This window comes from Balaenoptera borealis (assembly GCF_965194805.1).
Source record: "Balaenoptera borealis genome assembly, chromosome: 2".
Classification (NCBI taxonomy): Eukaryota; Metazoa; Chordata; class Mammalia; order Artiodactyla; family Balaenopteridae; genus Balaenoptera; species Balaenoptera borealis.
In genome coordinates, this window is record NC_138867.1 from 170968120 (window position 1) to 170990289 (window position 22170).

Consider the following 22170-nt stretch of genomic DNA (forward strand, 5'->3'; position numbering starts at 1 on the left):
CCCTTCCCTGTGTCGCTTCCTTATTCCCCAGCTGATATGTCCTGGGATCACCGCTCAGACGACTACTTACACGAGGATTCTTGTCCCAGGGTCTGCTTCTGGGCAACCCTAAACTAAGACAGAATGTGCAAACACAGATGAGGCATGGACACAGGCTTTCTTCCCAGGGTCTCTCGTTTTTAAAAAATTTAATTAATTAATTAATTAATTAATTAATTAATTAATTTATGGCTGTGTTGGGTCTTCGTTTCTGTGCGAGGGCTTTCTCTAGTTGCGGCGAGCGGGGGCCACTCTTCTTCGCGGTGCGCGGGCCTCTCACTATCGCGGCCTCTCTTGTTGCGGAGCACAGGGTCCAGACGCGCAGGCTCAGTAATTGAGCCTAGGCTCATGGGCCTAGTAGCTCTGCGGCCTGTGGGATCTTCCCAGACCAGGGGTCGAACCCGTGTCCCCTGCACTGGCAGGCAGATTCTCAACCACTGCACCACCAGGGAAGCCCCCCCCCCCCCATGGTCTCTTTATTGGAGGTCTGTGGCTAGCAGGATCGTTGGAGGTGGCCTCCTCCTGGATCTCCTAGATCTCCTGGCAGTTCTTGGTTTCACATTCTAAAAAAGACAAGGGAGTGTGAGGTTTGGCGGTGGGGTGGGTGAGGGGTCGTGGGGCTGGGTCTGCCTTCCTCATGGTGGCACCCTAGATGGTAAGAGGATAGGGGCCCAAAGTGAGGGGGCAGGTACAACGCCAACTGCAGGCCAAGCCAAATGAAATGGAGTGGTAGTTTGAAGGTAGAGCTAGATAGTACAGGGATGTTATAGAGGTGTTTTTGTGATCAGGATCAGAGGTTGGCGTGAGGTCATCAGGTTGAGGTTGTGCTGACTGGGCCTGGATTGCTCCAGCATAAGAGTTGTCATCAAGGGTCAGGAAGGCTGGGGCTGAGCAAGCATCCTCAGGAGAGGATTGCCTCTCTGAGACTCTGAGATTGTCTGAGCAGAGGATTGCAATACTAGGTTAGGGGCTGGACAGAAGCTGTGCAGGCAAAAGGGTTTTCTGTAGAGGGTCACAGTCTGGGTCAGTGTTGTGTGGATGGGTGGGGGCGGGGCTTTGGGTAGGGGGCAAGGATGAGGGCAAGTGTGGGTGGCTGGGATGAGGTTGTGCAGGCAGAGGGGCAGGGTGGGTAGGCTATATTGCAAGCAGAATGACTGAAGTCTGAGTCTAGATTGCCTGAATAGACGAGCTGCAAGGGGGTTCAGGGTCCTGGCTGAGGCTGTGTGGGCACAGGGTTACAGGAAGGAGTGAGGGGTCTGCTGAGGTTAGGCAAGCAGGCAGGGATCAGGGGCCGTTCTGAGCTTGTGTGGACAGATGGGTCTCAGGCCGAGGTAGTGCAGGCGTCGGGGACTCACCTTGTCGAAGTGCGGCCAGGTGCGCAGCAGGTTGAAGAGCGCGTCGCCAGGGCAGTCAGTGCGCACGAGCTGGCGGTGGCCGAGCAGCGCGTAGCCTGGACGCAGGACGCCGGCGCGCACAGCGCAGCGCGGGAGCTCGTCGCGCACCGCGCGCAGCGCGGTCTCTGCGGGCAGCTCCGCAGTGTAGTTGCCTATCAAGGCCACGCCGAAGCCGCGGGAGTTGTGGCCGAGTGTGTGCGCACCCACCCAGTGCCAGCCGCGGCCCTCGTACACGTAGCCGTCTGAGCCCACCACGAAACTGTGAGGAGAGAGGGAAGCATGCACCACTTGGCGTGAGGCCCCGGCCCTCATCTGGCCCTCTACCCCAGTTTCCGCACTTGTGCCAAGGGCCGCCGCCACCCCAAGTCCCGCCCGGTCGCGCTGACTCTACCCCGTCCAGCCGTGTCCCACTCCCCCACCTAATGCCACCCCAGAAACCGTCCCGTTTCTCTGGATCTGCCCCCAACATTGGCCCCATCTCTTTCTACCCAGCTCCCTCCCCACTGTCTCAAGTCCAACTCCTGCCCAATTCAGAGCCCTTTTCTGTCTTAGGTCATATCCCATCACTGCCCCGTCCCAGACTCAGCCCCTACCACAGGTCCTGCTCCTCTCCCGAGTCCGGACTCCCTTCCTAGTTCCCACCCCAAACTCAGGAATCCCACTGTTGTGGTATTTCTGGTCGCTGTTAAGGCCCGGACCCTAGTCTAGGCCGCGCCCCTCTCCACATTGGCTCCACCCACCGTAAACTCCTCTTCCGTTTTGCCAGCTTTGCTCAGGTCCAAACCCCGCCCCCTCAGTCAGGCTCTGCGCACCCAGGCTCTACACTGCACCACCACTTGGTGCGCCCTGCCAGCGCCTTGCAGGTTGCCGCCCACCTGTAGCCTATGTCGTCCCAGCCGCGAGTATGCTGGTGGAAGCGCTGCATAGAGCGCATGTCGGCGGCGCAGCGCTCAAAGTCCGTGCAGGGTGGCGCGGGCACGTATGTGTGGTGTACATACAAGAACCCGAGCGGCAGCTGCAGCGGCGTCGGGCGGCCCCGATACGGGGCCGCGCCCCAGCGGCAACGTGGGTGGATGGCTGGACACCCTGAGAGGAAGGGAGTCCAGCGCGGGAGTAAGCAAGCGTTTCTCTGCCTGCCGCCTCCTCCCACACTAAGAGCGCACATAAGGATCAGCCCTTCAGTCTCCTCCCAGATTTGGGGACCGTTCAGTCTCACACCACACTGGCCCCCATTGGGATCTAACTTAACTAAATCTAACAGCATCCTAGTCCTGTTGGCCTCCCAGCCAAAGCCCTTATTGCCCCCTCTGGAATCCCCCAGTCCTAGATCCTCCTGACCTGTCTGGCACTGAGAATGTCTGTATCTGTGAGAAGGAGCGTCACAGGGGGTGGGGGCCCTTCTCACCTAGGAAGGCCTCCGTGAACTCCTTGGTAGCGTGGGTGGCCACCTGTGCCAGCTGTTCTTGGCTCATGCCCTGAAGTTGAGGGTGTGCTGGCTCCAGCCTCTGTAGCAGGATGAGGGCCCCCCATACCTGCTGGGTCAGAATGGGAGTCGGAGTCAGAGCAGCTCCGTTCTGCCGTCGGAAGTTGCTGCGAAATCCTGGGTCTCCCGCTACCCCGGCTCCGTAGTACTGGCTCAGCAGGCGGCTGAGGGGCGGCCGGGGCTCAGGTGACCGGCTCAGGTAGTCTCCAAGGAGGGCCCCATCCAGGGCACCATTGAGGAAGGCCGTGGTGAGGATTGATGCTTCAGGGTCCAGGAGCGTGAAGGTCCGGGGAACAGAGAGCTGGTCCCAGCAGCCCTCAGTTCCCAGTGAATGGCTCCAGGTCTGGGGGCCCTGGAGGAAGTTCAGGCCCAGGTCTCTGGCCAGGGTGACCACTAGGAGGCTGTCCACAGTGGTTGGGAAGTTGGCTTTGGTATCTGCTGAGGAGGCTTGGACATCTGGAGAGGTGACTTGGACATGTGGAGAGCCAGGTCTAACATCTGGAAAGGTGGCTCCAACATCTAGATCTGTGGCTATAACATTTGGAGACACAGCTCCGACATCTGCACAGGTGACATCTGAAGAGGTATCCCTGAGTCCTGGGGAAGTGGCTCTTTCATCAGGAACCGTGGCTCCAATGTCTGGAAAGGTGACTCCAGCATCCGGAGGGGTGGCCGTGCTGTCTAAGGGCAGGTTTACCACCCTGTTCCTCTGCAGCCCTGCCTCCAGCCCTGCCAGAAGAGGCTCCACAGCCACGGTTGAGCCATCGGATGCCAGCACCACCCCGCATTCCTTCCCGTCCCACACACCATGTCTCGCCACCTCCACGATCAGGCCTTGAAGCTCTGGGCTCAGTGAAGGAGGATCCAGCTTGGTGGTCTTGAGATTCTGTCCCTCCAGCAAGAAGTGATGGAGAGGGTTGTGGGCACAAGAGTCCTGGGCTGACAGCAGCCATGCAGAGGCAGTGTGGCCAGCCTCAGTGGCTGGTGCCTTCTGCTCGAGCTCAGCCAGTGCCTGGATGACAGAGTCCATGAGCAGGGGCAGGGTCGCTGCAGGAGGAGGGATGGCATTAGCCCAGCAGCCCAGCACCACCTGTTACTGAGCCTCCCCCTGCTGTTTCTACATCTTCTCAATGCCCCCAGCTCTTCGTTGGACAACCTTATGATGTCTGACATTGTCCTTGTGTAGGTGAGGAAACTGAGGCACAGACAACAGGTTAAGGAGCTTAGACTATCAGCAAGTACTGGGGAGCCATGGCAGGTTCATGAGCAGGAGAGATACATGGCCAGGTTGGAATTCTGATTGCTCCTTTGAGTGCCATGTGGAGAATAGATTTTGGGGGGACCAGAGTAGAGAAGGGGAGAGAGTTTGGAGGTAAGCAATGAAGGTGGCTGAAGCCAGGATGGTGACACTGTGATGGACAAGAGTGGGCAGAGTCCCCAGATATTTTGAGGGAAAGATGGACAGTTTTTCATGATGGATTGGAGTTTGGGGAATTTTAGAGGGAAAAGTGTCTCAAAGGATGTCCAGGGGAGGGTGGGTCTGTGCCTTGTGGGAGAAATGTCTGTGGCTGAACTTGGAACTTAGAAGTCTGGGGCTCAGAGCTGGGGTGGGTTGTTGAATAATTAAACCTTTACTATATGCCAGGCACCATTCTAGGTGACTTATATAACAACCCAGTTAATCTTCACAAGGACCCTATGAGCGTGGAGAGGTTAAATTATCTACCTAAGATCACATAGCTAGGAAGTGGCAGAGGCAGGATTTGAACACAGGAAGTCTTAATCCTTACACTCTGCTGTCTGCTGGAATTCAGGTTCTTCTCCAGACAGTTCACACAGTGATTCCTCGATAACTTTGTTCTTCTCTCTGCCTAAAATGTCCTTTCCTGCTTCACCACCAAGTAAAATTCTTCTTCTTCCTGTCCTAGATCTATGTCCCCTCCTGCAGGAAGCCTTCCTGATTTTTGCTCTTTTGGCCCCAGTTTCTTCCCCCAACCCTTGCCCTGATCCTATGGGGCTGGGAGCATCTGTGTTCCCAGACTGGAGGTTCCTTGAGACTGGGGCCTCCTGGATCTAGCCTCACCCTGTACAGGGCTGGACACAGAGGGGCAGCAGTATACTTCTGCTGAACTAAGAGTCCTGGCCTCAGGCCTCTGCCTTTTGACCCACCTGTGCCTGGCTCCGGCTGCAGCAGCAATCCGTACAGGATCCATAGGATACCCTGGACCACCATTGTGGGCTTCCAGTTTCCAGGGGACGTATCCAGTTTACCTCAGTGGAGACTTCGGCAGAGCTGGAAGGAGACAGGCATGGAGAACTGAGAGTGCCTTTGGCTACTGTCAAAGTCCAGCGGTGAATGACACAGCTGCCACTTGCAGAGCTGTGGGCGGGAGGCAGTGGTGGCGTGGGTACAGAGTGCCCTGGCTCAACGTCATCTGGGTCTCAGGGGCTCCCCCATCCTATCCTGTTCCTCCCAGGCTGAGGTCAACGGTCAGTAAGCCAAGCGCATTGCAGGAGTGGCCTGGAAACCAGGTTGTTCAGACTCCAGCAAACTCTGCCCATTCCCCAGGAGATGTAAACTGAAGCTAATGCAGCAATCCACCCTTCCTATGGTGATAGTTCTGTAGCTGCTTCTGGCCACCAGAGGGGACTCTCAGGTGCCTGCCCGACTGGTAAGACTGGCTGTGCTGAGGGTGAGGAGAGAAGGAGAGGCCTGAAATCGGCACTGCCTTCTGCCTTCTTTGATGCCAGCACTTTAGCCTCAGGCAGAGGATGAGTGCAGGGGCCGAGGATTGTTTTTGTTGAAGTAGCGTAGGGGGACCTGAAGATGCCACCTCTCATCTCATTCCAGCTCCGGATCCCAAGCCACCAGAGGTAGCTGAGAGCAGGAATTGGGCTGGGGTGTTTGGGACCCTGGCTTTGTCCCCAGAGCTGACTTCTGGGCTCACCTGGGTTGGCAGTGAGGGGTCCTCCCTCTTCCTCTGGTGCCTGTGGCCAAGTCCTGCTGAAGAGAGCCCTCCTCCTCTTTATCCAGCATCAGGTGGGATGGGCTCATCATGGCTGGGGCTGCCATGTAAATTACTTCACTTTTGGCCTCCCATCTCGAAACTAGCCTGGGGAATTTCCAGGAGACCCACCAGGCTGGGCACTCAGCACAGGGCGGGCCCTGGGCGGGCCTGGGAATACCCAGGCTAAGCCAGGCCTGGGATTCCCCAGGGGGCCTACTTAGATATAGAGTGTCCTCTTTCTGGGCACTCAGCATGGCCTAGCACAAAGCTGGACACACAGTAGGGGCTCACAGAGTTAGGTGCTAAGAGAGGAGGATGAATAGGGGCTGCTCCCCAGGAGATTCTGAGGAAATCTCCTCCTCCATGTCCCAGTTTCTGAGGATTTGGGGTCAGGGGCTCTGCCTGATAGAACCACGTGGAGGATGTGGGCTGTGTGTCCATACGGTGCAGGACTAGAGTGAGGAGAGTGAGGGTGTAAAATTTAAGGTGGTGCCGAAAATCTCAGCCATTAAGATAAATAATATTCTAGCACAATGTTTTAAAAGACTAAAAGAAATGCAAAAAAAATCCATGATGAACAAAATATCAACATTTTAATAAAGACAGGGTCAGGGGCAGTGCTGTGCTTAGACATATTGGAGCCAGAAGTGAAAGGAAAAATCAGGAATTCTGATCCTGTCTTTGTGCCTCACTTGCTTTAACTTCACCCAGGCCCTACATCCACCAGCGGGTAGCCGTCAGGATGTTGCGGGGTAACTGTCACATGAGATCCTCACCTAATGTCTGCTTGGTCTGGGAATGACCTTGATGTGGCATCATGGACCTTGGGTTTGTCCCTCTGATTCTCCCACCGATTGTGGCTGTGGAGAGACCCTTACAATTTTATTTAACTGCCAATTTATGCTCATTTTACCCAGCAGGAGGGTGAGCTCAGAGATGTTAAGTAACTTGCCCAAGGTCACATAGCTAGAACCTGGGGAGGGCTCCAAGCCCAGTGCATGTTTTCACTATCCTGTGGCTAGGTCAGGGTCAGAGTAATTATGACTCTTCATGCTGGGCAAGTGTTTGCAGACTGGCTACAGAGCAACTTCACACCCAGTAATTCTTGGGCCAGCCAGATGGGCAGCCTTGATACCCGTTTAAAGCTTGAAGTTTGTGGTAGGAGCTTGGTTGTATTGGAGTCAGGGACATGTCATGGCCAGCCAACATTTCCCTCAGGGTCTATCTGGGATTTGTGACCTTCTTGGGTAGGACCCTTCCTTCAGGAAGGCTCCTTGATTACCCCTGGCTCCCCACTTCTCCCATTCTGGCTCCCTAGCCCAGGATTCCTACCTTTGACCCAGACCTGTCCATACAAGGTCTAGAGTTTCTCTGTCTGGTTCCATCTCCCCCAGACTAGGAGATGTTGAACTCTCTTGGGGTGCCCAGAAATGCCCACCACAGGTCAGGGGCCAGATGGGTAGCAGGGAGTGACTGTTGAGTACACCATAGACCTGATTGAGGATGTGGGGTCAGTTTGAGGTTAGGCTCTGAAACACACACATGCAGACACCCACACACCAAGGCACCTGGTCTTGGCTGGGTCTGGGAGGCAGCACAAAGGCTGGGATTCCCATGATGAGTCATTCCCCGCCCCTGCTTCCCTCCCACTTCATGAGGCCCGCTGCCAGGATATGTCAAGGCCCCTCCAGGCTGCAGACAGACCAGGGGTCTCATGAGAGTACCCAGGGCCTGGGGCCATCTCTAATGGAGGTAGCAGCGGCACAGAGAGACAGAACCCTGGGCTCTGGATCTGAAGTGAAGCTGGGATCGAGGCCAGAGGCCAGAAGAAAAGGAACTTGGGGCGGGACAGGGCTGGGCTTGGGGCCAAGATCAGAGTTAATAACATTCATTTTGGTAAATGATAATAATAATGAAGACCCTGATAATAATAATAAAAACTTGTGTGCAGATCTCTGAGATAAGATTTTATATGCCTACATTTTTTTAAATTTAATTTTTTAACTTGAAATATAGTTGATTTTACAATGTCGTGCCAATCTCGGCTGTACAGCAAAGTGACTCAGTTATACACATAGAGACATTCTTTTTTTTTTTTTTGGCCGCACCTTATGGCGTGTGGGATCCTATTTCCCTGACTAGGGATTGAACCCGTGTCCCCTGCAGTGGAAGTGCGGAGTCTTGACCACTGGACTGCCAGGGAAGTCCTGAGACGTTCTTTTTTTAAATATTCTTTTCCATTATGATTTATCACAGGATACTGAATATAGTTCCCAGTGCTATACAGTAGGACCTTGTTTATTCATCCTATATATAATAGTTTACATTTGCTAATCCCAAACTCCCAGTCCTTCCCTCCCCCACCCGCATCCACCTTGGCAACCACAAGTCTGTTCTCCATGCCTGTGAGTCTGTTTCTGTTTTTTTTTTTTTTTAAGTTAATTAATTAATTAATTAATTTATGGCTGTGTTGGGTCTTCGTTTCTGTGCGAGGGCTTTCTCTAGTTGCGGCGAGTGGGGGCCACTCTTCATCGCGGTGCGCGGGCCTCTCACTGTCGCGGCCTCTCTTGTTGCGGAGCACAGGCTCCAGACGCGCAGGCTCTGTAATTGTGGCTCACGGGCCCAGCCGCTCCGCGGCATGTGGGATCTTCCCGGACCGGGGCATGAACCTGTGTCCCCTGCATTGGCAGGCAGATTCCTAACCACTGTGCCACCAGGGAAGCCCCTGTTTCTGTTTTGTAGATAGGTTCATTTGTGCCGTATTTTAGATTCCACATATAAGTGATATCATATGGTATTTGTCTTTCTCTTTCTGACTTACTTCACTTAGTATGATAATCTCTAGTCATATCCATGTTGCTGCAAATGGATTATTTCATTCCTTTTTATGGCTGAGTAGTATTCCATTGTATATATGTACCACATCTTCTTTATCCATTCATCTGTTGATGGACATTTAGGTTGTTTCCATGTTTTGTGTATGCCTACATTTCAAAATTCAGCTCTGGGTTTTGTGAAGAGATGTTTTATTATTTTTTAATTTTTTCACATCTTTATTGGAGTATAAATGCTTTACAATGTTATGTTAGTTTCTGCTGTACAACAAAGTGAATCAGCTGTATGTATACATATATCCCCATATCCCCTCCCTCTTGAGCCTCCCTCCCACCCTCCCTATCCCACCCCTCTAGGTTGTCACAAAGCACAGAGCTGATCTCCCTGTGCTATGCAGCAGCTTCTCACTAGCTAACTATTTTACATTTGGTAGTGTATATGTCAATGCTACCCTCTCACTTCCTCCCAGCTTCCCCTTCCTGCCCTGTGTCCTCAAGTCCATTCTCTACATCTGCGTCTTTATTCCTGCCCTGCACTAGGTTCACCAGTACCGCTTTTTTAAATTCCATATATATGCATTAGCATACGGAATTTGTTTTTCTCTTTCTGACTTATTTCACTCTGTATGACAGATTCTAGGTCCATCCACCTCACTACAAATAACTCAGTTTCATTCTTTTTTATGGCTGAGTAATATTCCATTGTATATATGTGCCACATTGAAGAGATGTTTCAAAGCAAGACTGGGCAAACCACAGCCTATGGATTGACTATCTGTTTTGTAAACAATTTTTTTTTGTTTTTTGTTTTTTTTTCAAGGTGAAATTCACCTAACATAAAGTGAACCATTTAAAAGTGTACAATTCTGTGGCATTTAGTACATTTACAATTTTGTACAACCATCACCTATATCTAATCTAGTTCCAAAATTTTCATCACCCCAAAATAAAACCCTGTACCCGTTAGGCAGTTACTTTCTGTCATCTACCAGACCCTGGCAATTGCCAGTCTGCTTTCTGTCTCTGTGGATTTACCTATTCTGGACATTTCATATAAATGGAATCAAACAATATGTGACTTTTTGTGTCTGGTTTTTTTTTCATTGAGCATAATGTTTTCAAGTTTCATTCACATTGTAGCATGAATCAATGCATTTCATTATGAATCATTCCTTTATATGGCTGAATAATATTCCATTCTATGGATGTAGCACAATTTGTTTATGTAAAATGAAAGTTTATTGGAACACATCCTCTCTCATTTGTTTACATATTGTCTATGATTATTTTCATGCTCTAACGGCAGAGTTGAGTCATTGTGATGGAGACCATTTGTCCTGCAAAGTTGAAAATACTTACTATGTGCATCTCCCACCTCCAGCTTTATTGAGATATAATTGACATATATAATTGTATAAGTTTAAGGTGTGCAACGTGATGATTTGATATATGAATGTATTGCAAAATGATTACCACAATAAGGGTAGTTGACACATCCGTCACCTTACTTCACATATTTATTTTTTTTTGTGTCTGTGGTGAGAACTTTAAGATGCACTCTCTTAGCAACTTTGAAGTATACAAAATTGTTGACTATAGTCACCATGCTGTATGTTAGGGTCTCAGAACTTATTTATCTTATAACTAAAAGTCTGTACCCTTTGACCAACATCTCCCCATTTCCCCCATCCCCAGCCCTTGGCAACCACCATTCTACTCTGTTTCTATATGTTTATTTTCTTTTCTTTTTTAAACTTCACATGTAAGTGAGACCATACAGTATTTGTCTTTCTCTGTCTAACTTATTTTACATAGCATAATGCCATCAACTTCCATTCAGGTTGTTGCGAATGGCAGGACTTCCTTATTTTTTCATGGCTGAATTGTATATTTATTTATATTTATATCTATCTCTCTATCCATCTATCTATATCACCTTTTCTTTATCCATTGAGAGGCACTTAGGTTGTTTCCCTGTCTTGGCTATTGTAAATAATGCATCAATGAACATGGGGTGCAGATACCTTTCTGGGTAGTGGTTTCATTTTGTTTGGATTCATGTGGCCTTTAAATAAAGTTTGCTGACTCCTGCTGAGCCATCCCACCCAGATTCCTATTCTCACACTGTTTCTTACTAGCTAGAGAAAGAGCCTTAGTCTTGAGCCCTCATTTTGTCCATCTCTGAAATGGGAGAATAGTACCAACCTCATAGGATTTTTGTGAGAGTTAAACAAGGAGATACATGCAAAATGCTTAGGACCATGCCAGCGTGTGGAAAGCATTCAATAAGTAGAGTCATTTCTGCTCATCCACCTGACTGCCCCAGCCTCCCCAGCAAAGGGTCAGCCCACAGGATAATCTATTACGGCCAGACTCCATGTCCTGGATGAGTCTAGACTCACAGTCATTTATTATTTCTGCATTTGGGGTACTTGTCCAAGTCAAGCCTTCCCTACTGGCCCCAGCCCCCCACAATACACACATATCGTCTCAGAATAACATAACAGCAGTACCTTAAACAATGTGTTGAAAATCCATTTAAGACATTTTTTCTGTTTTGTTTTGTTTTGTTTTTTGTCTTTTGGGTATATCCCATTGGGAATGTGCCATCAAATTATTGTCCCATAATGTCTCTTGAAACAGTTTCATTTTGTAGTTATGTCCCTAACCTGAAGCTTTTGATTTTTAGGAAATTTCTTTTTGAGGATAGAAAGTTTTTATTTTTTTAAAACCGTAACAACAATAAAAACAACACCTCACGATAAGATTGTGCATTATAATTATGCGACTAGAAACAATGTGGGATTAGAAAACATCTCCAATAACAGTATTTATATTATTATAATAACTGTTATTATTATTGAAAAATTCACCTCACTATTCCACCACCCCCATTTAAAAATATCTCTGAACATTGTACTATAACAAATGCAACTTAGACTAACTGGGTCATTCAAATAAGGTAATGCCACTTTACCTTTTTTTATTGTGGTAAAATATACGTAACATAGATTTTACAATTTTAACCATTTTTAAGTGTACAGTTCAGTGGCATTAAGTACATTCACATTGTTGTACAACCATCACCACCACATCCATCTCCAGAAATTTTTCATCTTCCCCAACTGAAATTCTGTCCCCATTAAACACTAACTCCCCATTCCAGTTTCTCCCAGCCCTTGGCACTCACCATTCTATTTTCTTTCCCTATGAATTTGACTGCTCTAGGGACCTCATATAAGTGGAATCATATAATATTTGTCTTTTGTGACGGGCTTATTTCACTTAGCAAAGTGTCTTTAAGGTTCATCACTGTTGTAGCATGTGCCACCATTTCCTTCCATTTTAAGGCTGAATAATATTCCATTGTATGGATACACTATACTTGGTTTATCCATTCATCTGTTGACGGACATTTGGGTTGTTTCCACTTATGACTATTGTGAATAGTTCTGCTATGAACATGTGTGTACAAATATCTATTTAAGTTCCTGCTTTCACTCCTTTTGGGTATACACCTAGAAGTGGAATTGCTGGATCATGTGGTAATTGTATGTTTACTTTTTTGAGGAACCCCCATACTGTTTTCTATAGTGGCTGCACCATTTTACATTCTACCAACAGTGCACAGGGTTCCAAGTTCTCCACATCCTCACCAACATTTATTTTCTTTTTTTATATTAGCTATCCTAATGGGTGTGAAGTGAGGAAATTATTTATTAAATCTAATATTATTTTAGAATTATGTAAATATTTAAATGGTTCCAAAGTCAAATCTACAGAATAAGATATATAGAGAGACATCTAGTTTCTATTCCAGTACCCTCCATCATGTTCTTTCCCTTCCTCTCAGATAACAATTTACAATTTTTTCATGGTTTACTCTCTCTCTCCATATATATATACATACATACATATATATATATACATATATATGTGTATATATATATGTATATAGATAGATAGATAGATTCCATTTTGCTGTTTTTCCATTTAACACTGTTTCCTGGAGATCTTTCCATACTGGTATACAGAGCTCTTCCTCATTCCTTTTTACAGCTACATAGTACTCCATCATGTGGCTGTGCCACAATTTGTTTAGTCAACCATTCCCTACTGTTGGACATATGGACATTTCCAGTCTTTTGACAGTTTAAATGGTGCTGCTATGAATAACCTTGTTCATTCATCTTATTCATTACCTTATTTTTGCAAGAAAACCATTGGGATATATTCCTCTAAGTGGATAAATACCTATATAATTTTGCCAGATATTTACTAATTTCCCCTCTCCAGGGCTCATATCACTTTGCATTTTCCCTATTAAAGTATCTGAGTGTGTAAAACACAAACTTTTTCATTAAACCCAGTGGACTCCTATACATACTTCAAAACCCATCCCCAGTATCCAGGAAGCCTTCCCTTCTCCTCAGGTTTTCTCTTCTTGCCTTTCCCAGCTCCAGAGTCCTTTCTCTGGTTCAGCCCTGACACCAAGAGTCTGCAAGTGTCTATGTCAAACTCCATACTCTCCAGACTAGGAGCTCCTTGAGTGCTGGCTCCAGGGATGAGTCTTCTTGGGGCATTCAGCACAGGACTAGGAACAGAGAGGTGACAATAACAGAAGGTTTTCTGCCTGAACAAAGGACAGCCCTTTAGCTCTGGGTCTCCCTGGCTTGGTTCTCCTGGGCCAGAGGAAAAGAACCAGGTCAAGCTAGCCAATATCCTGGGTTCTTCTGTTTGCCTTCTTGCTGAGTCACCTGTGCTTCCAGGGTGATGATCTCACTGTGGGTATCTGTCACCTGTATGGCTCCCAGGCAGAGGAGTGGAAACTGCTTGAGGTCAGAGAGACTCCAGGTCCAATTCAGACTTCCCCACTCCCTGGGTGGAGCACCTCCTCTCTCTGTGCCTTGATTTTTCTATCTCTAAAATGGGAATAATACTGTATCTATCTTATGCTTGTAGCAAATGTATGGGTGATATGAAATCACATCAACCTGCTTCCCACCATTTATATCTAATTTATTTATTATTGAGGTGAAATTCATGTACCGTAATATTAATCATTTCAAAGTGAACAATTCAGTGGCATTTAGTACATTCACAATCTTGTACAACTATCACTATCTAGTTCCAAAATGTTTTCATCACCCCAGACAGAAACCTCATACTGATTAAGTAATCACTCCCCATTTCCTCTTCCTCGCTCCTCCCCAGCCTCTGGCAACCACCAATCTGCTTCCTGTCTCTAAGAATTACCTACTCTGGACATTTCATATAAATGGAATCATACATTATTTGACCTTTTGTGTCTGGCTTCTTTCACTCAGCGTAATGCTTTTTGAGTTTCATCCATGTTGTAGCGTGTGTCAGGGCTTCATTCCTTTTTATGGCTGAATAATATTCTAATCTATAGATATTTGATATTTTGTTTATCCAGTCATCATCTGATGGGCATTTGGATTGTTTCCACTTTTGGCTACTGTGAATAGTGCTGTTATGAACATGCCTGTACATGCACTTGTTTGAGTACAGTTTTCAATTCTTTTGGGTCTATATCTAGGAGTGGAATTGCTGGGTCATGGGGTAACTCTACATTTAACTTTTTGAGAAGTCACCAAACCCCACCATTTATTTTTACACATTTGATATCTCTAATGCCTCCCAAAGCCAGTGAAGAGAGAATTCTAAGTCCCCATTTTGCAGCCAAGGAAACTGAGGCTGGGAGAGGTGGTGTCACACCATCTTGAGGTTAATAACCATAGACTAGTTCCCATCTGCTTAGTGGCCACTGGGTGCCAGACACTTCCTAAGGAGGGTCTTTGGATTGGACCCCCATAGCCCCACCATCCCTGGAATCTGACAGATCTAGTTTAACTCCCAACTTGGGCAAGTTATACTCTGAACCTCCATCTCTCTTTATAATCTGAGTCCCTACCTTAATGTGGAAAATGAGTGTGGTAATGTAGGCAGACAACGGAGCATGTATGAAGCCTTTGATTTACAGATGAAACAAGCAAAAAAGTGGTCGACTCAGGCTCAAAGGGGTGAAGTAACTTGCCAAAAGTCACATAGCAATTGGTGGCTAGATCCAGCCTGCAAGCATTTTTGAGGTTTCCTGAAATTTAACCCCTTTGGAAGCTAGTGAGGTGAGGTCCATAAGGCAGATCCTCTTGTGGGGAGGGGTTTGCTGCTGTGTTGCTTTGTTCTTTGGGGAGCTGACCTTTGACAACACAGAATCTTGCTGAATCAGCCTAGGGTGGCCTGTGGTCATGAACAACAACAGATTCCCTGGCAGAAGTCAACGTTGCCCCAAACTGTTCACTCCTCCTTCCTGCTCTACAGTTTATATCAGCACAGCTGAAGGCAGGGTGACTTCTGGTGCCCCAAACAGGCATGGGCCAGGCACCTCCTTGCCTCTAGGCATTGGCTCCTGCTGGTGTCTCTGCCTTGAGGCCCCCACCCCCCTTCCCTCTCATTTCTGCCTTGCATACACTAGAATCTTCGCAATCAGCTTCTTCCCCCACCTCTGATCTCCTCTCCTAGTGTGTTTCCTGCTCCAGCCCACTGGCCTCTTGCTCCATGAGGATGCCACCCTCATTCAGCCCCAGGGCATTTGCACTTGCTGTTCACTTTGCTTGGAATAGTCTTCTTCATATCTTCCTGTCATTCAGAGATCACTCAAACATAACTTCCTCCTAGAGGCCTAGCTCTGACCACCTTATCTAAACTAGGTTCCCAGTCCTTCTCTGCGAGAACATCCTATTTACTAAGATCCTTACCAGACATTATCTTATTCATTTGTTTAATTACTGCTGCCTTCCCCACTTGGATGGAAACTCCAGGAGGGCAGGGACCTGTCCTGTTCAGTGCTGCATCTTCAGGGCTGAGACCAGTGCCTGGCACACAGCACTCATGTGTTCAATAAATGTCTGTCAACTGAGTGACCACTTGGCTCTTCATTATAAATATGAATTTTCTTTCCTCCTAAATTGGATGATGAGTGTGAAGGCTTTTTTCACACTAGGCATCCAAGTCCCAGAACTCTCAGATGGGTCACAGGAATTAAAATCCTGACTCTGTTTTCACCACCAGGCAGTGTCAGCTTGGGCAAGTCACTGGCCCTCGGTGGGGCTCCAATTTGTAAAACAAAGTCCTTAATCCCCTTCTTTTCAAAATCTGGTGAAAGCTGTGGCTCTCAGTCTCCGCTGAAAATATGAATTCATGATTTGGTACTTGATATTAAGGGATTTAATGATTTCCCCCAAAGTCCAATTCTGGGTTTCCTCTCCAGATAATCAGTACTCAAATTGATTTGTTCATGGACTCAGTTGGTCAGCAGCTATTCAAATGGCAGCAATAGTCTGTGCCCAGCCTCATACTGGGAGATTCTGGGGTCCCAAAACACCTAGTCCCAGGCTAGCTGGGAGGGCCCACAGTGGGAGCTTGAGTACAGCATGGGAAAGGAGCACAGAAAGGCTCCTGGAGGAGGGGCTGCTGCAGCTGGGTTTTGAAGGATGAATAGGAGTTGGTCTGGCAGGAAAGGGTATTCTAGCAGAGGCAACAGCTTTAGGGGATTTGAGGGAGAGAGGAGAAATACTAACACACATGTATACAATATGTAAGGAAGAATCCACTTTTCAGGTAGGAGTCTCAGGACCACCCCAGCAGGGAAGGAGATGACTGCCCTCGTTTTACAGTAGAGAAGAATGAGACACAGGGATGCTAAGAAGAGCACTCCAGTCCACAGAGCTGGTAATTGGCAGAGCCAGGCCTACTGCGGGCTTCTCCTAAAGGGGCATTCTTATTGATTGAGGGACAAGAAGGTTGTTTCTGTTAGGCTGAGGTGGGGAGGCGGAGGGCTGAGCCAGATTAGCTGAGGGACAGGAAGGTGGAAGTAATTGGTTAGGTGGACAGACAGGAAGAGTCTAATTGGCTGAGAAGTAGGATATGGGAGTCTGACTGGCTGAGGATTAGGCGAGTAGTTTAATTAGCCAAGGAGCAGGAAGGTGGAGTCTGGTTGTCTGAGAAGCAGGAGAGTGTCTGATTGGCTGAAGAGAGGGAGGGCAGAGTCTGACTGGCTGAGGGCTAGGAGTGAGGGGGAAGGGGGCGGAGTCTAATTGGATGAGAAACAGGAGATTAGAGTTTGTTCAGCTGAGGGATAAGAGAGCATTTAATTGGCTAAGGTGTGGGAGGAGAGAGTCTGATTGGCTTAAGGGGGGTAGAATGAAGTATCCGCGGATGTCAGTGGTATCACTTACCCTCTATTTCACAAATCCTGTGTCCCTGGGCCCTGATGCAGGGAGGTGGAAATTAATCCTCCCGGAACTATGGGGAAATGGAGACAGGTGTTTGCGGAGGAAGGGTGGGGGCTGGGTCACTCTAGACAAAGGCCAGAAAGGACACCTTGTTCTTTACTGCTCATTTCGCCTTCTCCACAGTAACTGGGTCACTAAGATTCTGCTCAGGTGGGAGACGAGTCACCCCTGAGCGGGAACAGAATTCTAGGCAGAAGGAACAGCAGTGCAAAGGCTTTGAGGTGGGAGAGATGGCATTGGCTGGTTTGGCAAAAATGGTCTCAAGTGGCTGGCTACTGTGAATAATGCTGGTATAAGCATGTGTGTTCATGTACCTGTTTGAGTCCCTGTTTTCAGTTTTTTTGGGTATATACTTAGGAGTGGAACTTAGAGAGTTCATATGGTAATTCTATTCCTCAAAAAAGGAACCACGATTGGGATTGACATATATACACTAATATGTAAAAAATGGATAACTAATGAGAACCTGCTATATTAAAAAAAAAAAAAAAGGAACCACTACACTGTTTTTCCATGGTGGCTGTACCATTTTACATCCCCATCAAGAGTATATGAGGGGATTTCTCTTCTTTTCATCTCTGCCCCTTAAAGTCTGCTGTGAGGACCAGACGGCTTCACAGGTGAATTCTATCAAACATTTAGAGACGAGCTAACACCTATCCTTCTAAAACTCTTCCAAAATATAGCAGAGGGAGGAATACTCCCAAACTCATTCTATGAGGCCACCATCACCCTGATACCAAAATCAGACAAAGATGTCACAAAAAAAGAAAACTACAGACCAATATCATTGATGAACATAGATGCAAAAATCGTCCACAAAATACTAGCAGACAGAATCCAACAGCACATTAAAAGGATCATACACCATGATCAAGTGGGGTTTATCCCAGGGAGGCAAGGATTCTTCAACATATGCAAATCAATCAATGTGATACACCATACTAACAAACTGAAGGAGAAAAACCATATGATCATCTCAATAGATGCAGAAAAAGCTTTCGACAAAATTCAACACCCATTTATGATAAAAGCCATCCAGAAAGTAGGCAAAGAGGGAACTTACCTCAACATAATAAAGGCCATATATGACAAACCCACAGCCAACATCATTCTCAATGGTGAAAAACTAAAACCATTTCCACTAAGATCAGGAAGAAGACAAGGCTGCCCACTCTCACGAATATTATTCAACATAGTTTTGGAAGTGTTAGCCACAGCAATCAGAGAAGAAAAAGAAATAAAAGGAATCCAAATTGTAAAAGAAGTAAAGCTGTCACTGTTAGCAGACGACATGATATTATACACAGAGGATCCTTAAGATGCTACCAGAAAACTACTAGAGCTAATCAATGAATTTGGTAAAGTAGCAGGATACAAAATTAATGACAGAAATCTCTTGCATTCCTATACACTAATGATGAAAAATCTGAAAGAGAAATTAAGGAAACACTCCCATTTACCATTGCAACAAAACGAATAAAATACCTAGGAATAAACCTACCTAAGGAGACGAAAGACCTGTATGCAGAAAACTATGACACTGATGAAAGAAATTAAAGATGATACGAACAGATGGAGAGATACACCATGCTCTTGGATTGGAAGAATCAACATTGTGAAAATGACTATACTACCCAAAGCAATCTACAAATTCAATGCAATCCCTATCAAACTACCAATGGCATTTTTCACAGAACTAGAACAAAATATTTCACAATTTGTATGGAAACACAAAAGACCCTGAATAGCCAAAGCAATCTTGAGAAAGAAAAATGGAGCTGGAGGAATCAGGCTCCCGGACTGCTGACTGTACTACAAAGCTACAGTAAGGTACTGGAACAAAAACAGAAATATAGATCAATGGAACAGGTTAGAAAGTCCAGACATAAACCCACGCACATATGGTCACCTTATCTTTGATAAAGGAGGCAAGAATATACAATGGAGAAAAGACAGCCTCTTCAATAAGTGGTGCTGGGAAAACTGGACAGCTACATGTAAAAGAATGAAATTAGAACACTCCCTAACACCATACACAAAAATAAACTCAAAATGGATTAAAGACCTAAATGTAAGGCCAGACACTATCAAACTCTTAGAGGAAAACATAGGCAGAACACTCTGTGACATAAATCACAGCAAGATCCTTTTTGACCCACCTCCTAGAGAAATGGAAATAAAAACTAAAATAAACAAATGGGACCTAATGAAACTTAAAAGCTTTTGCACAGCAAAGGAAACCATAAACAAGACAAAAAGACAGCCCTCAGAATGGGAGAAAATATTTGCAAATGAAGTAACTGACAAAGGATTAATCTCCACAATATACAAGCAGCTCATGCAGTTCAATATCAAAAAAACAAACAACCCAATCCAAAAATGTGCAGAAGACCTAAACAGACATTTCTCCAAAGAAGATATACAGATGGCCAAGAAGCACATGAAAATCTGCTCAACATCACTAATTATTAGAGAAATGCAAATCAAAACTACAATGAGGTATCACCTCACACAGTTAGAATGGGCATCATCAGAAAATCTACAAACAACAAATGCTGGAGAGGGTGTGGAGAAAAGGGAACCCTCTTGCACTGTTGGTGGGAATGTAAATTGATACAGCCACTATGGAGAACAGTATGGAGGTTCCTTAAAAACTAAAAATAGAACTACCATACGACCCAGCAATCCCACTACTGGGCATATACCCTGAGAAAACCATAATTCAAAAAGAGTCATGTACCACAATGTTCATTGCAGCTCTATTTACAATAGGCAGGACATGGAAGCAACCTAAGTGTCCATCGACAGATGAATGGATAAAGAAGATGTGGCACATATATACAATGGAATATTACTCAGTCACAAGAAGAAATGAAATTGAGTTATTTGTAGTGAGGTGGATGGACATAGAGTCTGTCATACAGACTGAAGTAAGTCAGAAGGAGAAAAACAAATACTGTATGCTAACACATATATATGGAATCAAAAAAAAAAAAAAAGGTTCTGAAGAACCTAGGGGTAGGAGAGGAATAAAGACGCAGACGTAGAGAATGGACTTGAGGACATGGGGAGGGGAAGGGTAAGCTGGGACATGGACATATATACACTACCAAATGTAAAATAGATAGCTAGTGGGAAGCAGCCGCATAGCACAGGGAGATCAGCTTGGGGCTTTGTGACCACCTAGAGGGGTGGGATAGGGAGGGTGGGAGGGAGGGAGATGCAAGAGGGAAGAGATATGGGAACATATGTATATGTATAACTGATTCACTTTGTTATAAAGCAGAAACTAACACACCATTGTAAAGCAATTATACTCCAATAAAGATGTTTAAAAAAAAAAGTCTTATGTGAGCTTCTGGAGCCCCAGGAAAAGCCCTTCCCAGCACCCATGCCATGCTCCACCTTTACCCACTTCCAGATGTCTTTTTGGTACCACCTCCCTGGTCTGGCCACTGCCTCCATTTCCTCCCCTCCCACTCTGACCTTAGTCTATTGAGCCAGGCTAAAGACTCTGGTGAATTGGTAACCATACAGTTCTGTCTCTTGCTAGGGCCTGAGCTCCTTGACCTCTGGCACAGCTGATGGAACTTATTACCACGCTTCCTCAACCTCCCAGATGTGACCCATCTCCACCTCCAGACCCATGCCTCTGCCTGTCCTCTTTCTAAATGCAGCTGTGATCAACACTTCTGCTTTCCCATCCTCTTCTCAGTCCCACTCCCGGAATAACATCACTGACTCGCTCCACTGTCATCCACTGTCTTCCCAGTACAGGTGACTCACAGATGCACTTCTCCTGATGGGCCTAGCTGCCCACGGGTCTTTTAGACTCAAGGTAACCCAGAGTTTCTCAACTGCGGCACTGCTGACATTTGTGGCTGGATCGTGCTCTGTGGTGGAGGCTGTCCTGTGCATTGTAGGGTGTTGAGCAGCGTCCCTGGTCTCCACCCGAAAGATGCCTGTAGCATCTCTCACTCCACAGTGTGACAATCAAAAGTACCTTGAGACATTGCCAAATGTCCTCTGAGGGGACACTCTGCCCAAGCTGAGAACTGCTGGGATAGCCCAAATCAAACCACAAACTTGAAGTGCTGTCGTTTGTCCAGCCCATGCTCTGTGCCAAGCATGGGGCTGGGCACACTGCAAACACCATCTCATCTGGTGGTCATCTCCTCCATTTCATCTGTCAGGGATGGAGGCCTACAGGGGTCACATGACTTGCCCAGGGTCGCATGGCCAGGAAGTGATTCCCCATCCCCAGGCCCCTCAACTTGCTCCTCCTTCCTTTTCTCCATCTCTCTAAAGGCAGAGAAGCTGGGCTGACACCCTCTCCTCTCCGCCTCGTTTCTCTAGAAACCCACATCCATCTAGTCACCCATGTGGACATCCTCCAGAGCCCTAAAAAAATAAATAAGCTCCAATGCGCTTTAAAACAACCAACCGGGAATACCCTGGCGGTCCAGTGGTGAGGGCTCAGCGCTCTCACTGCCGAGGGCCCGGGTTCAATCCCTGGTCAGGGAACTAATAATCCCACGAGCTGCACGGTAAGGCCAAAAAACAAACCAACCAACAGGGGGCTTCTTCCCCGCTCAAGCACTGTCCATGGCTCCCCATTGCTCACCAGGTCAACCCTCAGCCACTCGGACTGGCCTTCAAGGTCCTGCACCCCTCCAGCCTCTTTGTCTCTCACACCCCGAGGCCAGAGAAAGCCACCCGCCCAGCCACACCCTCTGGTTTCTCTGTGCTCGAGTCCTACTCCCTCTCCTGCACCTGTTGAAATCCAACCTCTCCCTGCCGTCCCAGCTCAGATGTCACATCCCTCATGTTGCCTTTCTTGGCCTCCCTTCTGCCTCCTCCCAGCAGCAAACTTTCAATTATTTGTATCTCCTCTTCTTCACCTTGAAACACTGTCCCCTCCCACCCTCGCCACCTAGTGAGATCTTCATGAAAATGAAGGATGAAGAAATCGTCCAAGTTTACCACCTGCTGGGGCAAAGCTGGGCATCTTACACTTGTTCTAGAATTCCCTCCTTCAAGTTTTGAGCCCTCTGCTTCTTGTTTTCTGGAATTTTTATTTTTCCAAAACTCAAA

General features: G+C 47.0%; 1 protein-coding gene across 1 annotated transcript; it reads right to left on the bottom strand.

Annotated features, from left to right (window-relative positions):
- Window positions 1-156: 156 nt before the first annotated feature.
- On the bottom strand, window positions 157-20856 carry PGLYRP2 (peptidoglycan recognition protein 2). Its single transcript, XM_082382895.1, has 6 exons — window positions 5865-20856; window positions 5086-5209; window positions 2839-3963; window positions 2309-2519; window positions 1395-1692; window positions 157-602 (listed from the first exon to the last, which is right to left on the bottom strand). The coding sequence occupies exons 2-6, from the start codon at window positions 5147-5149 to the stop codon at window positions 516-518; spliced, it is 1785 nt and encodes a 594-aa protein (XP_082239021.1). The 5' UTR covers window positions 5150-5209; window positions 5865-20856; the 3' UTR covers window positions 157-515.
- Window positions 20857-22170: the final 1314 nt, after the last annotated feature.